At 42.3% G+C, this 23,454-nt stretch overlaps 1 protein-coding gene across 2 annotated transcripts in view; it reads left to right on the top strand.

Annotated features, from left to right (window-relative positions):
* The window catches only part of FOXK1 (forkhead box K1), a 49,046-nt gene extending 29,923 nt beyond the window's left edge, over positions 1 to 19,123 (top strand). Inside the window, exons 3-9 of one of the 2 annotated variants that reach the window (XM_075768003.1) lie at positions 6,821 to 6,977; positions 8,240 to 8,386; positions 10,135 to 10,328; positions 11,502 to 11,668; positions 12,378 to 12,659; positions 14,905 to 15,129; positions 17,401 to 19,123. In XM_075768003.1, coding sequence (XP_075624118.1) covers positions 6,821 to 6,977; positions 8,240 to 8,386; positions 10,135 to 10,328; positions 11,502 to 11,668; positions 12,378 to 12,659; positions 14,905 to 15,129; positions 17,401 to 17,621 — 1,393 coding nt within the window. In that variant the 3' untranslated portion in view covers positions 17,622 to 19,123. Of the gene's footprint in view, positions 1 to 6,820; positions 6,978 to 8,239; positions 8,387 to 10,134; positions 10,329 to 11,501; positions 11,669 to 12,377; positions 12,660 to 14,901; positions 15,130 to 17,400 lie in introns of both variants that reach the window. The other variant, XM_075768001.1, reaches the window with a different exon arrangement.
* Positions 19,124 to 23,454: the final 4,331 nt, after the last annotated feature.

Raw genomic sequence — 23,454 nt, 5'->3', positions numbered from 1 at the left:
ACCTAGTTTACAATGAAGTTAATGGTATGAATAATGAAAGATCAGCAGGTATCCTTCTGCATCTTTTGTTTTATAACCTTGATCAGTAAACCGGAAGATGTGAGCTGAATTGCCATGGCTTCACAAGCTCTATTTTTTAACCTTACTTCCTTTTTTTCATATTTTCACTAAGCAAAATTAGCTCAGTAAGCATGCTCTGATAGTGGATTACTCGGAGGCCTGCATGCCAGGAAATGCAGTTATCTTGGCTTAGCCACCAACTTGTTTTGTGGCCTTTAACAGGTCATTTAAATCCATTGTCTGATTTTTATGCATGTATAGTGTAATTACTACTTTCCAAGTGTGTGTAATAGATAAATAATGTATTGAGCTTTTATTCCATAAAGCATGACAGAAGAGCACGTGTGTGAGCCATGTTATAGTAGATGCGCAAATGCTGGCTATGCTTTGATTCTGACTTGGCTTGGAAAAGGAGTATTTTTTAATGGGCTCCAGGACAGCCGTACAACACTGTTTCAGAACACTTGAGACTTAATCTGAACTTGTGTGTTTCCTCTGAAGGTATACAGTGAGAAGCTGAATGAACCCTGACTTCAGTGGATGCATTCACTCACTGGAGCAGGATGCATAAATACTGCCTGCTCCATTTCATTCGGGCTTTCCTTCTTCCTATAGCACTGTTAACCATCTAACTGGAAAAGCTGGTGAAGAGCTCCAAGGCAGGTTTTTTTGCAGGCTCTTTTGCATTGTCTTGGTTATCCATTACTTCCTGCATTCAGGCAGAATATACAGCTCAGATAAGTCCCACAATTGGACAGGCAGTGATTATTTTTAATCACCCTTGTCTCCAAACCACAAGCCAACTAGTGTGATGTATATACATCACATAAGAAAAGCAGTGATCTATACTGGGCTTGGGAGTTCCTACACATGTTTATTTCAGATAATGGACCATGTGCTAGAGGAGATGTGCCAAGCCATGTGCTGGAGGAAAGGTTGCAGATGTCACCAGCTACATGAGTACTTCCTCTTCCCCTGATTGGTATAAAATGTTTACTGAGTCCATGGCCAGAGTGAGCTCACTTCCTTTTGAAGAGGGGAACCACTGGAGCACAGACAAGTAGTAAGAATTTCAACTTTTACCGATAGCTAACTTTCTCTCCTTGTGGTTTGTTCGACAGCTTTGTTCTTCTTCAGTGTTAAGCAGGCAGGGTAGCTATCAGATTTCTCCTTTCGCATCAAAATCCAGTTTGGTTTGGCAGTCACACCACTTGTGATTGTTTCTGAAACATGCAACTTGCAAGGACTTGCCTTTCTTTGAGTTACGTTTTTGGGGCTAGGCTGGGGAAGGAGAGAGCACTAGAGGATTCTCACCCATTATTGCTGATTGGCGTATCATGGAAATGCTCGTTTCGCAAGCTGAAGTGTTGTACTTTGACCTGATTCTTGCTTATTGGATGTAAAAAGTGTCCCTGTATCTTTTGGTGCCCCTTTCTGCAGGCTTATGAAATGGAATATAGGGCTAGTCTGAGATTTGTGGCACTTGTCTAACAGCCTTGTGTGCGGGGCAGCACACCTCCCATTTGCATTTGAGGAGACTGGGGAAGATGTTAAGAAGGGGGATTCTCTCTTTGTACTCAATAGGGGCTTAAAAACCCCTGCCTACTCAGACAGGAATCTGTGTATTGGCAGTGTTGCCAAGGCTGCAGCTTTTCTCACTGCTATGTCTTCTGTACCTGCTTCACAAATGTGCACTTAGGCATTTTTCAAAGGCACTGCCCATGTGTGTACTGTATCTTAAACCACAAAGTCGAAGAGATGGGGGTTTTCTTCTTTAGTGAGTCCAAGTCAGGTGAACAATTTTTATGTGGGATCCCAGGTAATCTTTCCTCTTTGTCCTGGAGAGGATAGGTACTTTATCCATATTCCTGGCTTGATCCCTACAGGTACCTCTGTTGCAGAAGAGAATGAAGTTAAGTAATAGGGCAGTTTTCCTGCATTCTTCAACTGCCTCTCCTGCAGAAACTGACATTGGAGTTTGGGAGTGCTTATGTTCCTAGCTTGTTCATAAACTTGTGATATGACCATAAATAAATAATTTTACTACTTGTTGCTTCATTTTTATATTTTTTCCCCTCAGTCTGTAAAATCTGGCTAGTATTTGGAGAGTCTAAAGACTTTTGCATAAGAATCACTGTATGTGTTCAGGCAACAGATCCCTCTAACCCAGTATTCTGCCTCAGACAAGTATCTTTGGGGTAATATAAGAACAGAGAAAACACAGAGTAATACTAACTTATGTGCAGTCTGCCTCCACAGTTTTCTTGGATCAGGGGCTGCCTCAAAGCAGGGACTTCCTGACCATCTGTCTAATAAAGCCCCTGGATGGGTTCCCTGTCTTCTTCCTTTCCCCAAGAACTTGGATAATGGCCTCTTGCATTCACATAGCCTTCTAGCATCAGCCCTGTCTTACAGCGTGTCATTCCACACTGTAACTGCAAACACAGAAGCACTTTCTCTTGTTTTGGACCTGCTGCTTAGTTTCATTTTGTGTTTACCATCTCCTCTATTGGAAGAGGCCAGGAGCTGAACACCTCCTGGTTTGTTTTTATAGGTTCTATCCCCTTGCACCTCAGCTTCTGTCTTAAACTATTTCTTTCCTATGTGGAATCCGTTCCCTATCTCTGATCATCCTAGTTATCCCCATCAGTACCTTCTCTGGATTTGCTGTATCCTTCTTTTTTTGAAATGAGAAGAGGAAGCAACACAGCATGCACATAGTGGTCCATCTTATTCATGCACTCTGATTCTTTAAAGCAAACTGATTTTGGACATTCTAGCAGAAATGCAGTAAATTGTACATCATCTCCAATAGCTCGTGTTTAAAGACATAATTGTTGTGAGAAAGTGCTGTGAACTTAAGAGGCTAGATTACTGTTGGCAGGTGTTGAAAGTAAATCATGATGCTATGAGACCTGTTACATTCTCAACAGCCAGAAGTAAGCCCTATGTTTAAAAGGCATTTTACCCATTACACAGGTCAATGTATTGCAGACACTGTTCAGCCCTCATCTTTCTGGCCTTCCAGCTGAAGAAGGGTTAAGTATTAAATGGAAAACATGCAAAGGACTGATGTGATTCAGCACGTGGTGGTAGTCTGATTCTAAAGCTGAGCCTCAGTGTGGTATTTGGGGAACTGTGGCTCAATGGCTACCCGCAGTCAATGTTTCAAGTTGAGATGCTGAATCCGCAGTGGATATCAGATCTCTGGGAGTTGGGGCATTGATCATGGTTCCACAGGATTGAGACTGGGTAACTGCAGCTGGTTTGTTTACATGCTGTGTGCATCCTTCATTGGTATAAAACACTTGCTTTCCCTCTGAAATGCCCTCTTCCATAACAGACAAACTTAACCTAAAATAGCTTGAATTGCTTGTAAGCTAAGCTTGCCTGCATGGATGGTAAGTGTGGATCACAGCAGTAAGCTAGGATGTCCGAGAGCTGGACATCCTAGTGAAATTGCAAATGCTGTAGCTTTTCTCTGTAACAGGTTATAGTGTCAAAATGGATCAAGTTATCTCCAAGTATTGGTGCAATATTAAAATCTAACAAATCCTAATCAGTGTCCCCACACCTGATTTTTGTTTTGTAGTCATAACAGGCGTTTGTAGGGAAAAGTCTTTGTTCCATAATATTTTTAAAGGGGGTGTGAGTGCATGCAAGTGTCCCTGGCCAGCCACAGCTCTGGGTGGTGAGGAGAATTCCAGGAACTCCAGGAAACTGATGTCACTGCATTGTGTTTGCTTGTTTTCTTTTGACTGCACTAATGTTTAATTTTAACTTAACCCTCAGAGGGATATTTTTAGTAAAACTGTTTCTTCGTTCCTTCTGTCCCATGTCGGGGGTGGAGAAAACAGATTTTGCCTTCTTGTTTTTTCCAGTAGTCAGCTCTTTCTCCCTTCCCTCGGAAGCGTTCTGTGACTGAGAGCTTGAACACGTAGCAGCCTGTGTACCCTCTCTTTTTGCATGGAGCAGCTAAAAGTTCATGCCTGTTCAGTACCTCTGTCTCTTGATTTGATCATTGATCCAGGCTGAAAGGAGGTAGGTTTACCTGGGCAGAAGTGCTCTGTTCTGGTAAAAGAATAATACCTCTTCCAAATCTTCAGCTACATCTGTGGCTGTCCCACAGGGCAACTGCTTCTTTAAGGGACTATCAGGTTCTTCAGTGACTATCTAAAAGTTAACAACAGATTAGGTTGGAGGGGCTCTGTCAGCACTCAAGAGAATCGCAGCCCTGCAGGGTAAGAGTTTCTCCCTTTGTTTTTTGTTTTTAAAGGCAAGAAATCATACTTAAAACTCATTATCAGCCTCAGAAGCTAAAATTTAAACAGCAAAAACTGGGCTACTTCCTCTGCTAATTTTGAAGAATTGAATCAGTTCTTGTGTCTGAACTGCATGGGACAGTTTTTGAAGCTATACTAGTTTTATTTAAAAAAAAAAATCCTGAAGAAATACAGCTTTGTGCAGTGCATAGATTTACTGGAGAACCTTTCTCTCTTCCATATCCTTGACCTGAGTTTTGGCTGGTGCCTGTGGTTTGCTGTTCATGTATTCCTGCAGATGAAGAACAAAATCAGAAGACTCTGTTTCATCCTATTTCATTCCTAGTCCATGTGTTACAATAATTGCTCAGATGCCAAAAGCAAAGATGAAAAGAATTGCCGTGGTTTTGGTTTGTCATTGTTTCATGTATGAAAATGACTTTCATTTGTAATTATCTACACATTATAAGAAGTGTGTATGTGGAGAAGCTATTGAAAAATGACAGCAGAATAATTAAATTCACACCAGCTCCCCATGTGAATACTAAGACATCAAGAGTGTCTTCTGTGGTTTAGCATTATCCACTTCCAAAGCTGGCTAAAAGCGTGGAATAGTGAACTTTGATTCATTTTCCTGCACAAACAGGTCTCTGCTTTTTGAAAGAGTAGCTAAGAAATGCCTTTATCTCTGTCAAAGGGAGACTTATACATATGGGCTCATCAACTTTACATACCTTGCACCTCCTGAAAGCTTCCTCTCCTGCTACGCTTCTAAATAACATCACCCATTAATGCAAAGGGCTATGGTGGGTGCTGAAAGGGTTACCAAATGCTGTGCAACACTTCACATGGCTAGTATATGGGAGATGGGTGAGCCTGGGTTTCCTGTTGCAAGGGTTTGTTGTGGCGGGATATTTCTTTTGCCTCTTCCCTCTCCCCCGGCCCCCCCATCCTATAATTCACTTTTAAAAGAAAACAGTCTCAGTTGTGCTGAGCTCAGCACTGCAGCCATTTGCAAAGACGCCACAAGGAGAAGCAGCACTTCTCAGTTTACAGGCTGGACTTGTGGTAGGAAATGGTCATTCCTTACGCTGTCAGATTGCTTATACACTGAAGGTATTGCCCATTGAGCAAACAAGGGTTGTCTCACTGTTTTATCTCTGTCCATATGTGTACATGCATATGGGGGAAACTATTTAGACAGTCACCTTTTTGAGGAAGGAATTGTTCTGTGTGTTTTCGTGCAGCATTTAGCGCAGTGCTCTGAGTGTCAGTTACTGCATTTATTTGTGTCAGGGTTAGCACTGCTACTGGGCATTTGACTGGTAAAAGGATTGTTTATGCCAGTTTTACTGAATTCTGATTCCTAGCTGTGGGCTTCAATTGGCATCTATTCATACAATCTGAACTGCTTGTTTTGCTCTGTAAATCTTCTGTGCATTGTTTTGCTTTCTTGTTCACTGTTTCTCTGCTCTTATGTAGATGATGTATGTAATCCTGGGATTTGGCTATGCATCACACTGCTCTAGCACTGCACCCCTCGATGCCAGACAGCACAGAACAGAGACAGAAAAAGGGAACTTCATATTCCCAGACTCATCCCTCTCATTTTGTCCTTCCAACCCTGCGAATCAAGGATGTGTGATCCCTAGACAAGCCTTTCTGATTAGTTCTTGTCTTGTAGCACTCACCTGCAGTACCACTCAAGCACACAGAAGTTACAGTGCCCTTTTATTTGTTTGTAGCTTTTTATCAGCTTTAGCATGGCTTTCCTACTCAATAGTCATTCCTGTAATGCCATCTTGTGGTGGCCCTGTGACTTGGAAGGTGTCTCTTCCCCATGCTAGCCAAAGCTGAGGAGCGAGCTACCTTCTGCATTGTACACTAGTGATTGCAGCTCCTTTTGTTAGCTGCATTTGCTGGTGAATCGAGGAAATAACTGTCTCTAGCTGTGTGGCATTGATCAGGGTATGATCTTCTGAAGCTCCTGTGTTATTAGAAAGGGACCCTCAGGGCAGATTCCTGCACTGGTGCTTTAATTATGATACTGTAAAAGAACACAGCCCATATCTGTTAGAAGGATTGATTAAATATTAGCTGTGTTATAAGAAGAGTCATGTGTTGTTCATTCACAGGTTATAATAGCAAGCTATTTATTTAGTTAAGAATTCATCCCTGATACACTGTATGTTAAGTCCCACACTGTTTTAAGTGCTTCTTTAAACACAGAGCAGCTGTTTAATGCTTTGAGACTCTGCTGTCTTGTGATTGCAGAAAGTAGGGGGATGTGTCAGGATTTTGTAGAAATTCCAATTTTATCTCTGACAAGTTTTTTTCCAACCTGTCTGGGCTTCGGATAAGCCGCAGAGGCAAAAATAAGTCCAGTGCATATCTGCTTCTCAGTGACCTGGGAGCTTTGCTGTACCTTAGAGAGTAAGAATTGTGTCTTGTTGATAAATGAAGTAACAAATAACTTTATTTCTTTTTTGCCTCTCCAGTGTTCCCAACTCTTGCCCAGCCAGTCCACGTGGTGCTGGATCCTCAGGATATCGTTTTGTTCACAACATTACCTCGGATCTGCAGCTGGCAGCAGAGTATGCCGCAAAAGCAGCATCAGAACAGCAGGCAGATGCATCTGGCGGGGACAGCCCAAAGGTTCAGAGAAATATTACTTACCCAGCAGTGCTCATTGGGAGGCTTACTAAGACCTGGCAGTTTAATGCTGGTGTTAAATACAGTTAAAAGGGGTCTGAGAATACCCTGACCAGAAGGGCTCTGTATACAGCATCCTCCAGGGTTTTGAGACTATTTTGAAACCAGCATCTTATTAGTGGTAGATGATGAATCTGCTGTCATAGCTGCCCAAAGTGTATTCAAGTCATGCACTAAAAGGGTTAAGCAAGAAGAGTTTTTCTGCTTATTTGATAAATCAAGAACCTATAAAGACGTGCATTGAAATTCAGAGTCTTTGTTTTTTCCCTTTCAATTAATGGTATTTTGCCAAACACAGCTGGAAAAAAGGGAAGCAGGGGAAGAAACCAGATCCTTGCCATAAGAAATCTGTAGTCTGACTTTAAAACAAGCACGAAGGCCTGTCAGGCAAGTGTTAAATGAGGAGAGTAGCAAGTGGAATTTATATTAAAAAATAGCTTAGTTATAATGATAAAAATTAATTTTGAGTTGATCTTCAGATCAAAGTTAAAAGGTCTAAATCCAAAACCACCTGATTTGGCATTGGGTGGAGGAGCCCAATACTAAATGGCCTTTTTTGTAGGTTGAAGTCTCCCTTGAGACAAGAAGGGCTGTTCTTGATGGAGTAATATGAAGAGCTGGGAATATGAAATCTGGCAAACAAATTAAAGTTCCTAGAATAAAACAAATTCTGCTGCAGAAGGGAAGGGACAGGATCAAGTTTCATATTGGGCTTGTTGATGGGAGGAGAGCTGATAGCATGCTTACATGAAACCTTTCTAACGCAGTTCAGTTGTAGCTGGGCAGATTTGAAGGCCTTAGTTTCATGAACACTGGAAGCAGTGAATGTACCCTACACCCTTCCAATTGCTTGTCCTGATCCTGTTTCTTCTGCTGGTGTAAATATGTGTGGCAAATTCAGTGTGAAACAGAACTGGATTTAAGTTAGCTATTTTGTATGCATTTGCGGGGGGAGGGAAGAAGATACTTTAATCTGGCTTAGTCCTATAGTCCTGTTTGTGCACAAATGCTTGTGCTAAATTGGGAGTTGGCAGTGTAAAATGGAAGTGAAAGGGAAGAGGGTGATGCTGCTCTTAGTTGCCCCTGATGCTCTCTTAGCATCTGTGAAACTACAGCCCAATGTGCTTTTTTTAGTTTGGATTGTTGGTAAACTCTAGTGGAGGAATCCTTTGTTAGTGACTAAATTTCTTGTTGTTTTTTCTTAGGATGAGTCCAAGCCGCCCTATTCTTACGCTCAGCTAATTGTGCAGGCTATATCTTCAGCACAGGACAGGCAATTAACACTAAGTGGGATCTATGCCCACATTACCAAGCATTATCCATATTACAGGACTGCTGACAAAGGCTGGCAGGTGAGTTCTTAACACTGACGAGCTTTTAAACTACTTTGACAGGGTTTATCTGCTTTGAAATGTGTTTATTAAAGATTTGGGGCACTGGGAATAAACCTGCTTTGACTATTCCCAGAGTGAATTTGTTTAATGTAAGCTAACTGGTTTGTGGGCAATTAGGTTTTTTTGAAGTACTTTCTAGGGCAATGTAGTGTGTTGCCATTGGGCTCTCTGATTCTGAAACCCTTTTAATTCTGTAGTCATGTGTCTTTCCTTTTTGTTATTTATTCTTCCCCATCCTTGCTATCAGTCGCTCCTCTGCCCAGATACTTGCCTGAAGCTTGTTTTATCTTTCACATTGTCTTTGTTTGACATGATCTGTCCAAGGAGATGATGTCCAGCCTAAAACTGAGGTCCCAGTTATTAATCATAGTAATACCTTAATCACAGATGTTTTGTTTTCCCACTGTTTCAACTGCATTGCTTGCCTGAATCACAATTTGAAAGTTTTGAATCTCAGAATGGGAACTTTTGGAACTTCGAGTCTGTGCCTTCCTTGTGGTATTAAAGGAAATCTGAACAGCTTCATAGGAGAGTTTGTATGTAGTTAACACATGCTAAGTCAAGCTTAAAAGTTCACTTGAGGGCTGCTTTCAAAGTTCCAGAAACCTCAGCTCCACCTGCCTTCAGATTTTTCTTGGCATAGCACCTCTGAAATGGGTGTTGGCATTTGAATATAACACAGTAATGCAGCTGGAAAGACTCTTGCAGCTGCTGATTTCACTGTGTTCAACTGGCAGGAGCAGTACTGCTTGGTGCACTTTGAGTACAGTTGGAATAAATATGCTCCTGCCTCCCTGGCTTTTCCCTGCAGTTCTAATTAATTGTGGAATTCACTTCCTGCCTTAACCTGCTCGGCAGAGTTGTGCTTTGCAAACCAGTTGCTGCATCCTGCTTCAAAGAGAGCTGCATTTCAGCAGAGGGTGAAGTTGCCTTTTCCTGTCCCCTACCAGTGGCATTGTAAGGCTTCACTTGTGAAGAGCTTGTCTAAAGCTGCTAAAAAGCTCTTGTTTTGTTTTGAAAGTGGAAGAGGAATGAGCTTGTGTGCACCTGGGCTTACTGAGCCTTTCCCCTATCCCAAAAGACGGTGGTGCACCCAGTCAGAGGTGGGCTTTTGCAATGAAAAGGACAAGTAGTCTGGAGAGCTGTATGGTGCTAGAGTAGTGCCACATAAATTCTTCTTGGAGACACCTGTCTGAGGGCATGTTGACTGGCTTGCATTACGATTGCCATGAGATGCAGCGTCCTTCAGGGCATGTTTGGGCACCCCACTGATCCCAATTTGGCAGGTAAGCAGTTAGCACAGGCTCAGGCAATTTTTTCCGCTTGCCTGGAATAAAGCCTGTCTTTTGAGAGAGTTCTGATGTGGTTTATAGTGATTTCCCCCGCCTCAGCAAAAGATCTGCTTTGATTGCTTTCCACAGAAAAGTCACTGCACTACCTGGCTCCAGATGTATTTAAGTGATGGTGTAGTACCAAGCAAACCCATCTTTCAGCATGGTTAGTAGAAACTCTGACACGTTTCCCCAGGCTTTCTCTTGTGGTTCTGTGACTTTGGAGCTGTGCGAGTTGAGTGACTTGTTTCTGTCTTCAGCACCAATTCTGACGATGTGGAATTTATTTTTCTGAGCTGTGTGTCAAAACCCATTTGTCTTTGTTATATGCTTCCTCATGGCAAAATAATCATCTCATTCCTCTGCTTCCTGCAGAACTCAATTCGGCACAACCTCTCCTTGAACCGTTACTTTATTAAAGTCCCACGCTCCCAGGAGGAGCCTGGAAAGGGCTCCTTTTGGCGAATTGACCCTGCCTCTGAAGCCAAACTAGTAGAGCAAGCATTTAGAAAACGAAGGCAAAGAGGAGTGTCCTGCTTCCGAACACCTTTTGGGCCCCTCTCCTCCAGGTAACTTCAGCTTCCTCTAATCACTGTGCCAAACTCATTACAAAGAAAATAAACAGAAACTTCTCCTGAAGTGCAGTGAGCAAACTTTACTTCTGTTTATAGTTTGAGAGGTAATATAGTTAGATAGTCCTGAGGCATAATCGGAAAATTGTTCTGACTTAAGTGTTTAGTAAAAAAAAAAAAATCCAGAACCAGACTACAAAAATGCATCAAAACATACCTGTTTTGGCATCATTTCAAAGAAATTTAAAGCAGTTATCACCAGAGTAAGTGTTTTCAGATGCCAGTCTCTCATTTCAGGAAAGCTGTGTTTAGATGTGGATTAGATCATAGTGGGAATAACTCTTGTGGTATTTAAAACACTCTCCTATATGGAAGATCAGGTTGATCGTGGTTGTCAGCAGTGAAGCGGTGGCGGGTGTTCTGTATAGCCACTCTAGTCAGCAGTGGAACTGCTAAAGAGGAGCTGTGTGCAATGGCAGTTTTCTCTGAGCCCTATAGCTGTGAGGATAAGACCTGCAATTCAACACAAGCTGGAGCAGTTCCACATAACATTCCTCCCACACCTCCTCTTTTCTGTCTTTTAAAATGGGAGGGGAGACAGGAGGAGATGTTTTCAGTTCATCAGCTTCTCTGTCTTGTTTTTTATTAAAGAAATGTTCAGTTCAACTGTGTTTGGCCACGCGGGACCAGAGGTGGGAACCAGGTGGTTGGGAAAGGAGGCGATGGGGAGAAGGGGGAGTAACTGCTCTGTGAGCATATGTGGGGCCAGACACTTACATCTACATTGCGTCTTTTTCCTCTTCCTCCACTCGTCACTCTCAAACACTGACAAAGATCCTTTGAAAGTGGCCTGAAATCATAAAACTGATACGAACGTGAGGCGCTTGCAGCTTCTCTGTCAGCAGTGGGTGTTCAAATGAAATGTTATGCATACTCTCTAGGGTCCACTTTCCTTCAGCAAGGAATAATATGACAGTATTTGGCGTTAGAGCGTTTGTGAGGTTGTGTACCTTTTGACTCTTCCCAGCAAGATTATAGTGGGTAGGTAGTGTGGAAGAAAGGCTGTCCTTCTGCTAGAGAATCCTGTACTGGAGATAACTCTTGGTCTCTACTGCTGTCTTGTGGTCAAAATGCATCTACGCTTGCCAACACTATGTTCTGGTGTTTCAGGAGTGCTCCTGCCTCCCCTACTCACCCTGGCCTGCTGTCCCCTCACTCTAGTGGCCTACAGACTCCAGAGTGCCTATCACGGGAGGGCTCGCCCATTCCACATGATCATGACTTTGGGTCAAAGTTAGCCTCTGTTCCAGAGTATCGGTATTCACAGAGTGCACCTGGTGAGTAGCTCTTGTTTCATAGAGGGGAACTGTTCAGTTGCACCAAGTGCCATGCTGAGGACACAGCAGGAATGCTTCTGCCAGTGTGTTACAGGAGGATCTGGGTATCTCTTTCCACTTTGTTGTTAAATACCAATGATGAGTATGTAACTTTAGACCACTTTTCTTACTAGTCTTTGGATGAGGGGGCAGGAGATATAGGAATGTATAGAAATACATGAGCTAACCTTGAATTAGGTGGCTCTAAAAAACTGACAGCAGAGTAGACATGACAGTGCGTAGCTCATGCTAATTTACCAGCCTTCTGGATAAGATCACCTTGGCTACGCAGAGTTCTGTGGTGCTGTGGCCAGGGCCTTGGTAATTTGTTAAGCTCTGGTAAGTATCTGCTTGTCAGCTGTGCTGTAACTGGCCTGATGTATAGTGTGTTCCTGGTGAAGTTGGAAGGAAAAAGCTCATTAAGTAAACCTTTTTTTTTTGTGCTTATTGTGGCTGCTGTTCACAGAAATGTGCTCAGAGGGCAAGTAAAGTTTTTGTAAGTTAGGAAAGAGAAGATAGAATGTGGTATCTTTGAAGCCTTATTTTTCTGTTCCCTACCCCCACTCCTGCCAATGCTGAAGGACTGAGTATTGCAGATTAGAAGTACATAGGTGAAATGAATGGAGGCCTTTTTACCTCTCCTATTAATGTATGCTTCTCTTCTGTTTAGGATCTCCAGTCAGTGCCCAGCCAGTGATTATGGCTGTTCCTCCCCGACCATCTACTCTGGTGGCAAAACCAGTTGCGTACATGCCAGCATCAATAGTTACTTCTCAACAGCCTTCATGTCATGCAATTCACGTAGTTCAACAAGCTCCCACTGTTACAATGGTCCGAGTTGTGACCTCCTCTGCAAACTCTGCAAACGGATACATCCTCACAAATCAGGGCACAGCAGGAGGAGCTCATGAAGCTGCAGGAGCAGTGTTGGACTTAGCCGGTGACCACCGAGGTAGCTTTTCACCTCCCTTGCTACTCTGCTAATAAGTCTTGAGCAAGCTTAGGGGGGGTGGATGGTCAAACACTGTTTCACCTACTGGATGCTTAGCCCTTAATAAAAGATGTTTCTCCAGGTAAAAATTAAACCAAGTAGAGCTGATCTATTTGATGTCTCTACCCAATGAGCAGGACAAATGTGCTCCCTTGTCCCCTGTGGGGAACAAATCTAATGTACTTTGGAGGCTGAAAAAAAAAATGCAGTGTTTAAAATATTTATATTATCCTCAATATCAGTATTGCATATATGCCTGTGTATTGGTCGGCTGGATATGCTATGGAAATGTATGCTTTGTCTAGCCAAAAGAGATGGCCTGGGAAAGGGTGAAACTGTGTCAGGATGGCCTTATAAATAAATGATCGAACCCTTCTTTTCTATGGGCCTGGGTTCCTAGAGGAAAGCGTGTGCTTCTAGAAGTGCAGGCAGTGCCCCATTAAAGCAATCTTCAAATACCAGTTACAACAGAGGCCTCTTTTTCCTAGCTGGAAATTGCAGCCTTGGGGGATTGAGTAAGTTAATGTTCTTTTGCTGTGATCTAGACAGCACCATGTCTGCTCACCATTCAGAAGGGCTTAGTGCCACAAGATAGATGTGTGTTGCACCAGCAGCAAGACTAGTTACTCTGCTTTTATGTGAGCAGTGGGGCAATGGTTCTTCTCAAAGGGAAAGAAAAGAATGACAAAGACCTTCCCCTACTGCAATAGCAGGACCATTGGCATTTTTAGTTCAGCACTGATTATCCTGCTTGAGTTTCACTTGCATTCTCTAGAAATTCCTGTCTGGATCCCATATGTGTTCCTGAAGTGCTAACAGTTGTAGCTGCCTGTCTGTCACCTGTTCCTTTCTTTCATTAGCTAATTCTTGCTGTCACTCATTCTTTCCCTACTTGTTCCTCTCTTTATCCCACTCATATCCTTTTCTAGTTTCTAGCTTCCTGTTGTTTTTCCTGGTTGTTCCATTTTCCTTCCTAATCTCCCAGCTTTCCTTGCTTCTTCTCTCCCCACTTCCCATCAGCCTGCCTCTGCAGGTCAATGCTTATGGACCTAATGTTAAAATGGGAGGAAATACCTTCCTATAGGACCAATGAGTTTGTGCTTTCTGCCTGCCTTCTCTGCTTTGAGACCCACAGAGCCCCTGGAAGAGAAGAGCGGGTCTCTTCTCCTGTATGCCCAGCAGGAGCCTGCCCTGTAGCTGTTACCTACCTGCTAAATTGACCCCTAACTTGTCATGGGAAGTGAGATAGGTGGTTGAGTGCCCTCACAGCTCTCTCTATTGAGGATGTTGAGGAACTCAACCCTCCCTTTTTTCTTTTTTTTTTTTTTCCTCTATCCTGGTTTCTTCCCATACTTCCATAGCTGGCAAAAGCTTGCAATTGTGGGAAGACTTCCTTTTAAATCAACGTGCATGTAGGCCTGACAGCAAGCTGTTGCAGACTTTTGGCTCCAGGCATTGTTTAAGATCTTAATGCCTTCTCCTGCTGTGTGGTATTTAGAGTCAGGCCAATTTGCCTGTAATTACAAAGTAAGCTATGAGCTTTGCAGTGACTGCTGTCCATATCACAGCTGTAATGTGCCAATAAGGGAGACAATGCCTTTTTAGGACAAAGGATCAAGTTTATAATCTTGATTTTTTTTTTTTTTGGTTGGGTGTCTTATGCTGTAAGAAAAATGTTCTTAATATTGATAGAGTATATGTGCAATAGAGAATATTTTAGTGTTTTCAAATATTCATCCCTGACCTTCTGATATGCTTCAAGATAAGTATTTCAGAGGGACTCATCTTCCCTATTCTTATGTCCATGATTGTAGTGTTCTTCCCCTCGTGAGTAGGGGGAATGAACCATTGCCTTCTCAGAGCTGACTACACTGTGAATCAGCCTGCAGAAAGTATGTGTGTAGAGGCTGATCCTGCCTAAAGAGTTCTGGGCACTTCTCACAGTATTAAGCCTCTAGGAATATTCTCAGCTCCTTGGAGCCCAAATATGTTACTTTTGTGACCAAAGTGCCTCAGCCTGAGAAGCAATGCTTTCCCTTCCCACTCTGTAAACCTTGCAGGACACGTGGAAGGCAAGTGACTTTGTGCTGCTGAGGTATTTTCACATTTGTAAGCCTAGGCTATGTATCACTGCTAAAATGTTAATGAGAAAAAACCAGCTCATAAGCCAGGGTGGTAAATGATTCTCTGTTCTACTTTTAAGCAGGCATGGATGAAAAGCCAACGATCGCATTTGCCACAATACCTACAGCCAGCCGCGTTATTCAGACAGTTGCCAGTCAAATGGCACAGGGTGTTCCAGGACAGACAGTCACGATCCTTCAGCAGGCCGCACCAGTGACCATTGGACAGCATCAGCTCCCTGTGCGGGCAGTCACCCAGAACGGGAAACATGCCGTCCCCACCAACAGCATCACCGGCAGTGCTTATGGTAGGCTCTGTTTCCATTGCTTTCTGTTCTTGATTGCTCTCTGAGCTTAGCAATTAGGTTTTCTCTTCTTAGCTGTGCAAGTTATTCCATGTGTGCAATTCCAAAGGTTATCAATTCTTCAGCTTCTATGGCTGTAAGTGTTGGTGGTTGATGTCCTTCTGTCCACCTCTACTCCCTTTCTCTAGTGGAAGAGTTTTTTGCTGTCTACCACTGCTTCTGAGAAGTCCAGTGTCTTTCTTTTGTCCTTGGCTATTCATTTATTACTGCTTACACTCTCTACCTTTTGAGGGTTAGTTGTTGAAAGTGTTAGTGATTCTCGTATAGGGCCTGTTTTCATCTGTTTTCTTCTGACAAACAGCCTTTGCTTTCAGCGTGCCAAATAATAAAATTTCCATGGTGCTCTTTAGATCTTGTGAAATATGACTCCATAGAGTATTAAGAAAATAACATACTTTCCCATCTTAAGGTCTTAGAGCCTGAGAGAAATAAGATTTATTTCATCAGGTGAGTGAATGTAGGATTTTTATGTACAGGATGTGTTCCAGTCATTTGAGCCTGATTTTTAAAATCTCATACTAGTTATGTCTTGGCAGCCTCCTCTTACTGCTTGCTCAGCACCTCAGGTTTTGTCCAGTTAAGGATTATGACTGGGAATGGTGATATCAAGGTTTCTTACAGCCCTTTTCAATGAGACACTAAGCACCTCCACTGTCCCAGGCAGGTACTTACAGGGCAATTTAAAATGAAGGGCGCTGGTAGGATTTTGATGGCTTTCATGAAGCGAAGTAGGAATGTTTCTATAGAATTTTCTGCCACAACTATTCAGTGTCACCTGGTTTGCACTTGAACTGCAAGAACCTTATTGGAGCAGTGAAAAAATGATAGCGATAAGGTTTTCATGCAAGACTTTATTTAATATCTTAGGATGTTAAGATATTAAATAGATAGGTGGAGTTGCTGCTACCCAGCAGTAGTGTTTGTCTAATGTAGAATCAGACAGGTTTTTATTCAACATTTTTATGTTAAGATATTCTAATCTCACCAAAATCTCTCTCATCAAACTGGAAAGTATTCCAGTTGCATCTGAGGTTTGTTTTGTAAGTGGTTGACAAAACGGAGCCGAGTCTCTTGACTCTTGTCTGTATAAAGTTAACTTATCTTCAGCTGCATGGTTTAGGTTTTCTGTAAGTCTCTGAACTGTAATTGGTGACTGCCCTCATCCTTGCCTTATTTTTTTTCCCCTTCATTCTCTTGATACTCTACAGCCTCCTTCCCATGCCTTGGTAGAAGTTGCTGGCACTGAGGGCCTTTGTTCTGTTAACTTTGTTTATTTATCCTAGGGCTCCTTTTTTGATGCACTTAGTAGTGAACACATCACTAATGTTCTGTCATTCCATGCTTTGCAAATCAGTCTGGAGGTCAAAGGATGTGCTGTCTCCTGAGTCCCCTTTGGCTGCCTCTCCAATTGATGCAGAGTCCAAAAACTGCATGTGTTTTGTTTTCCAAGCAGTGTTATGTGCCAAAGTCAGTGTGTAAGCACATTCTCCTGTCTGGAACTAGAAATTGTAGACATTTTTACTTAGGGTTGCTACTTAAATCGTCTTTTTTTCTCACCACTTTTATTAATGGAAGGGTGAGAGCTTTTGTCGGTACTGGAATACAAGATTGGGAACTAGAAATTTGTATGTTCTGATCCCAGTTCTGATGGGAATGCATTTGGTTGTCTGGGGTAAGCTCTTTGTTTTCCTGCCCCTTTTACAAGTGAGATGTCAGTACACTCAGTATTTGGATTGTAATCTAGTTTCCTAACAGACTGGCTGTTCTTACTGAGCAAGAAGGGCTAAAGAGAGCCCCCTAAACTGAAGGCGCATCACACAGATGTCATAGCTTCCAAGAAGTTCTGATTGTAGGTGGCCAGAGAATGATCTATCAAAGAGGTGGTGTGCTGTAATTTTAACAGAAGATTGATCCTCCCCTTCTGGAGATGAAGGCTTAGCTGGCAATGCCTTGTTTGACAATGGATAGGAAAAAAAGTTCTCCCATGAAAGGGGTTGTTACCAGTTTGGTAAACTTGCACAAAGCTGAGATTGTGGGTGGAGAGGGAGAGACAAGGCTAGCAAGCCTTACAAAATGGACTTGAAAAGAGTACTTGAATATGTGCCAGCTATTGCATTTGACTGTGGTGTTTTGTTTTCTTGTTTTCTGGAATAGCAAACACTTGTGGTACTTAATCACATTAATTCTCTTTCTCTCTCTTGTCCTACTTTCCAGCTCTTACAAATCCATTGCAGCTTCTTGCAGCCCAGGCCAGCTCGTCCACTCCTGTTGTAGTCAGCCGGGTATGTGAGACAGGGACCGAAGAGACAGCAGCAGCCTCTTCCAGTGAACCTGAAGTCAAAAGACCCCGGATAGAAGAGTCCAGTGGAGCAGTCCCAGCCCAAACTGGAGTCATCACATCTACAGTGCCACAAGGACAAGCAACCAGTGAATGAAGAACCGGTGGGAGGAGCTGGAGTGATGCGGGGTGGGCATGGGATGGCAGAAGCCCTAAAGCAGCTTTCAAAGAAAACAAACCACAACTGTAACAGCTCAAAACATAGCGGATAAAGAGCTCTTTTTAAAGTGAGATATTTAAATGGGAGGTCAACAACTGTTAGAATCACAGGGTGCCAAAAAGAATGGAAAACCCCTCCCAAGAACCCATATCTGGAACTCTGTTCTGTCTTTACCTATGGGATATTTCTCCTTTTTTTTTTTTTAAAAAAATTCAGAAAAATACAGACAACTGATTGTATGACTGCTGGGATATTTTTAACTGTCTTTTCCCCTTTTGGCTCCAAGGGGATGGGATTTGCAGTTCAGCATCTAAAGGAATGTAACACAAATACAGTCTGCTCCCTGGAAAGAAAACTCATTTTCTATGCCTTAATACTGTGCTTCTTGGAGCTTTGAACCATAGGACCATTTTAAAAAGGCCACCTAAGGCAATCAAATGCTGAAAGATGGGTGCAGTATCTCACAACAACAGCATTAAAGAAACATGGTACCAAGCTTAAAGAAAAAGGCAAATTATTTTGTTTTTTTATCACAGAAAAATTCTGAATGCGAACGAATGTTTATTTATGTGGAGATTCAGGAGGAAGAGTTACAGGGCTCAACCGCCTGGATTTCCAGATGCAATTTCTCTCCATTCCCTCTGAGGGAGAATAAGATGACAGAGGAACTGTATTAATTTGGTTCCTGTAAAGCTATTAAAAACAAAGGGGTTTGTACCTTCAATGATTTCTTACAATTATTCATCACTTGCTCTGGACAACAGCCAAAGTATCTTGATGACTGAGGATCACATGGGGAAGTGTATCTCCAAAAGGTTCCATGTGCATTTGATTGATCACATCCTGTGCTGGAGCATCAGGTTTTTGTTAAAAATAGCACTGTAGGTGAAGACATTGCCACTGTCTCTGAACTTGAGAAAATATTGGTTGGTCTTCTGCATTAAAGCAGTTTGCCTTCACCTCCTATTGGTAGTGTGGTCCTCAACTAGATGGTCTGGAGGCCAGGGCTGGGTAGGAGTCTGTCACTGACCCTCTGCCATGGCTCACAGCAAAGCTCCTGTGTTATTCTTCTGAGAGGGGAGTTGAGAGCTGGGGTGAGAGGCAACAAGTTCATACAGTGTTTAATTCTGTAAGGGTGTAGAGACCAAGGCAAAAAGAAGCCTTTTAATTCAATGTGGCAAAAGTCACTGGAGGCCTTTAAACAGGTTTTTCCAAAAGGAATTTGGAGGTTTCCTTGCATTGCCTAGCTCCCTCTCCCATCCCTCCTCCCTTGAGGACCATTTGGGTGGGCCAGTAGGAGGAAGTTTTATTGAAACTATATTCCAGGCTCTTCATGTACTACAAGTACATCTTTTTAGTAAAGTACTTTAAGTACATCTTACTTAGCAGATTTGAGTCACCTCAGCCATGTGGAGCAGTGGGTGTGTGAGACACCTTGCGACTGGCAAAGAAATCAACCCCTGTGTAGCGTCCAGCTAACCCCTTTGGGTTTATGCCTGTTTGCGATCCCCTTGGCTAACATGTCTTCTGGCAGCACAGCAGAGATCTTTTATTTAGAAAATGTTATGGCTTTGGCAATGGCAAAAGACTTAAGAGGGATGGGATATGCCTTTGGTAGGCTATCCCCCTATCTGTACTGATTTATTGTCAGGTTGCTGTCTTGTCAGTGTGTACAATACTATTGCAGAGCAGAGAGTCAAGCCCACTGCATAAACATGTTGCAAAAAGATTTCCCCGATGCGCAGTAAATTATATTGCCAGTATGTCTGTGGGGATTAGGGGGCAAGGCACAACCATTCAATGTCTACTGGAATTTGGGGAGCGGGGGAAATGTGCAAGGTAACAGCTGGCATCATTTGTTCCCTTCTAAGTTTCCTTTCTCTTTGCTAAATCCTGTTCAATAGCCAAGTCCCACCACTTGAATAAAACCCAGCCATGTTTTATTCTCAAGCCAACTGTTTTGTGAGAAATATTTCTGAAAGAAGGAAAGAATTTCCTGGTCTCGTGATTTGTGGTTACATTCTGCAGTTAAAGGCACACAAAGTATTCAGGACAGTTCATTTATCTACAGCTAGGCTTTCATAATTTAGGTGTGTGCTTTTAGTGACAAGTTATTAGATTGGATTTTAGTACTTTGGAATGATCTTGTGAAGGAGGATTGTTACAGACCACAAAGTAATTGAAGCAGGCCAGCCTCCAGCTGTCACTTTTCCTGCTAGGAAGGCTAGGTGCGGCATAGCAGAAAAGCTCATGGATTAGTTCTGTTTTCTGTAGCCTTTTCAAAGCCAGAATTCAATAAAATGGACTTCAAGGAAAAATGCACAAATGAGTGCAGCATAGTTTATCTGTGATTAATCCTTACTTTTGGGTGACTGGTGGTTTAGATACGGGCACGCCTCTGAAACAACCCTGAGGCTAGGGAGCTTTCCTGAAGCAGAGGAGTCTTTAGGTTTCCAGTACATCAGGTGAGTCAGGGCAAGATGAGCAACCAACAGAATGCTGTTCAGCATGTGAAGCTGCCAGTGTTTTGTGGATTTTTCTTTATAGCTGCTTTTTTCTTGGTAAGTCTAAATAATTGGGCCCTAAACTTCTGTAAACTAGTCTAGCACCATAGAAATACATCAGCTGAATGACAGTGTTTTCATAGACCAGCTGCTGCTTTATAGATACCTCTTGAAAGTCCGTCCTCAGGTTGCATGTATAGATCTGCCTTCTCAGTATCTGGAACAGTATAAAGCTTTCTCCCTCTTCCTTTTGTGGCTCACAATGCCTGCTGGTTAAAATGTGAGTTGAGGATAAGCAAATATCTTTGATCTGCTCACCCATTCTGCTTGAGGTGTCCAGAACTTGTCGGTTCATCCTGTCAGGAGATTTTTTGCTTTATCAGTCTGCTATATCATCCCCCTGCCATGAAAGAAGGAAGAGCCATACCACTTGAATTTTTTTTTTTGTAGGTTTGCCTATACATTGCTTATATCATTGGCTGATACTAGGTAAAATGACAGTTCTTCCTAAATCCTGTTGAGAGCTGTGGAAAAATGTGCTCATCTGGAACACATGAGATGGGGACATCTTGTTTCAGGCCTCAGATTAATTCTTTCAGTACATTGCTCAGTCTGGAAGACAGCATGACTCTATGTATCAGTCCTGATTCCCCAGGCTTTCAGTTTTGAGCACTGGAGAGGAATGAAAATTAATGTGATAGTAGAATTAAGTCTTCAACTAGAAAGAAAATGTTTACCTTAATGGTTATGTGCAGTACTTGGATTATTTTAAATTGATATCTAACTTGTTATTGTCTAAAAAGTTGCATCTCCTGTCCCTAATTAATTACATTAACTGAAGGAGGCTTGAGGGGAAGAGAAGTAGGAGGCTTCACTCCATCTTCCGCTGTCTGTATAACAAAGGTCAAAGCATGTTAAATATTTATCCTGATACAACTTAGACCTGGGAAAACTTTAAAACAGAGTTCTTAATGTGTGAATTCACTTTTTGCCATTCAGTATTGATTTTTTTTATCTTAGGCAACAACAAAGACTAATTTTACTTTTGATTGCAGTCAGTTTATAGCAACTTTTGTTGCCTCAGTTTGCAAAAGCAGAATGCAGTTGTCCTTGGGTTTATTCCACTGGAATTCCTTAGTTATTGTTTTGTCTTGACCTTGGCTCTTGTGATACAGAAAGCTTTTTGCAGTGAGATCAATTTAATCTGATTCAGTGATAACACAACACAGTACTGAGCACAGAATTGAAGTTCATGATTAGCTCATATATTCTTTTTCAACTCCTTTTTTCCTCCCATATTCCTCCCTCCCCCATACCATTAACGCTGTTCCCTGTAGCATGTCCAGTCATTTTTATCCACTGACAGGAGCAGCACCGTGCATTAAGCCCTGCCCAAGGACTCAAAGATGAAAATACCTGTGGGATACATGGAGCTCCAGAGCAGGTTGAGAAAGGTCAATTTGGTCACCCTGTATTTAATTTTCATGCTGTTTTAGCCATGTTACTGTTGGGCATACCTGGTTCAGGAGTGTGTTTTCAGAGACGTATTAAAGCTTTGTAAGAGGAAAGAAACAGTTGAATAACAGCTGAAGCCTTTACTTCAGCTTCTGCAATCAATGTCATGGTCTGGCTTCAGGTTTTGGGGGGGGTGAACTTGGGTTTGCATGTTTTAGACATCTGTCTTGTGTACTGACTTAGAACTGTCATTCAGAGTTAACTTCCACATTTCCTCCCCTTTTTTTTTAGTAGGGAAATACCAGCAGCAAAATAAAACTTGAAGCATAAAGGGTTAGGGACCTATATCTAAGCAAGTGAGAGCGTCTGACCTGAGCTTTCATACAGTGTGGTGTGGAATGCTTTTTGCTGACTGCTGGAGATGTTAAATTGGTGTTAGACCTTTTCATCTCTGTTAGCAAGGGAGTTTCCCAGTGAGATACTTGGTATCACTGTAATAGTGTGCTAGCATGTAAATGAATGTCAAAATGTAGGGCGAAAAGAAACATTTCCCTGCTATACCTAGGTTTGGGGATCTTGGGTGACACGGATTTAGTCTAGTAATAGTTCTGTACCTTTCCATAGAGGATCAAAAGCCATTTCTTCAAGCTTATTGTGTCTAAGGATTAAATTCCAACTGGTTGGTTAGTCCATCTTTGTTTCTGAGGCTTAAACTAGGACTTATAGTTTATCACTGATAAACAGATCACATAAAACTGCAGTATTAGGGAAGATCAGATCTCTATTTGTTCTTTGTTATTGACCAGTTGTAGCTGTGTAGAAATATAGAATAACTTGAGTTGGAAGAAACTGTTGGAGATCTCTGCTATAACCTCCTGCTGAGAGCGAGTCCAAGTAGATCATGTTGCTGTGACCTTGTCCGGCTGAGGTTTGAATGTCTCCAGAGACAGAGGTTCCTCTCTGACCACCCACTTCTCAGCTAAGAAGTATTTCTCAAGCAGCTGCATGTGTTCCTTTCCTCTTGTCCTATCATATCACACCTTTGAGAAGAGCCTAGAGAGCAGCTCTTCCTTCTCTGCATCTTCCAAATAGGTAGTTGAAAACACCAGTAAGTTTGTTTTCCCTATTTGCTTCCTTTTCTTAAGGCTGACCCAACCTAGTTGTGTTGGTCTCTTCTTGTACATCATATACTCAAGCCCCCAGGGCATCAGGTGGCATTGCTGCAGGTCTGTCTTGTGCTGGGGAGCCCACAACTGAACACAACATACTCCAGATATGATCTGACAACTGCTGGATGGAATAGAAGAATAATCACTTTCCTTGGCCTGCTGGCTACACTTTTGCAAGTACAGCCCAGTACCTGTTTGGTCTCTTGCTGCAAGACACTCTGCTGGCTCACCTTCAGCTGCTCTGAGTGTAAGAAACTAGAGTAGCAAAGTGAACTAGAAATACTCTGGATTACATTCATATGTATGCAACAATCTTGTCCCCCTCTTCCAAGGAAGAGTGGCAGGTTGGGTCTTACAGCCTTTTTGAACAGGAGGCAGTGCAGAAGGATTCTGATTACTTCTAAAAATATCTGTGCTTTACCTTTTCAGATGATAGTTTCAACCCAATGTGAAATTTACCTTGAGTTTTTACCTTGATGCAAAAATCTTTCAGGTTTCAGTTTAGTCCTGCTGCTAGTAAGTTGGACTTGGGTATTAGGAATGAACCTCCAAAGGAACATGACTAGCTTCATAGTTTTGCCCTTGCTGCACACTGAGTTTTTGAGTTTGGAGATGCCATTCTGCAGCAAATGATCAATCTTC

Source organism: Balearica regulorum, chromosome 15 (genome assembly GCF_011004875.1).
Source record: "Balearica regulorum gibbericeps isolate bBalReg1 chromosome 15, bBalReg1.pri, whole genome shotgun sequence".
Lineage (NCBI taxonomy): Eukaryota > Metazoa > Chordata > Aves > Gruiformes > Gruidae > Balearica > Balearica regulorum.
Note: the sequence above shows the minus strand (reverse complement) of the source record. Positions and strands in the feature narration are given on the sequence as shown.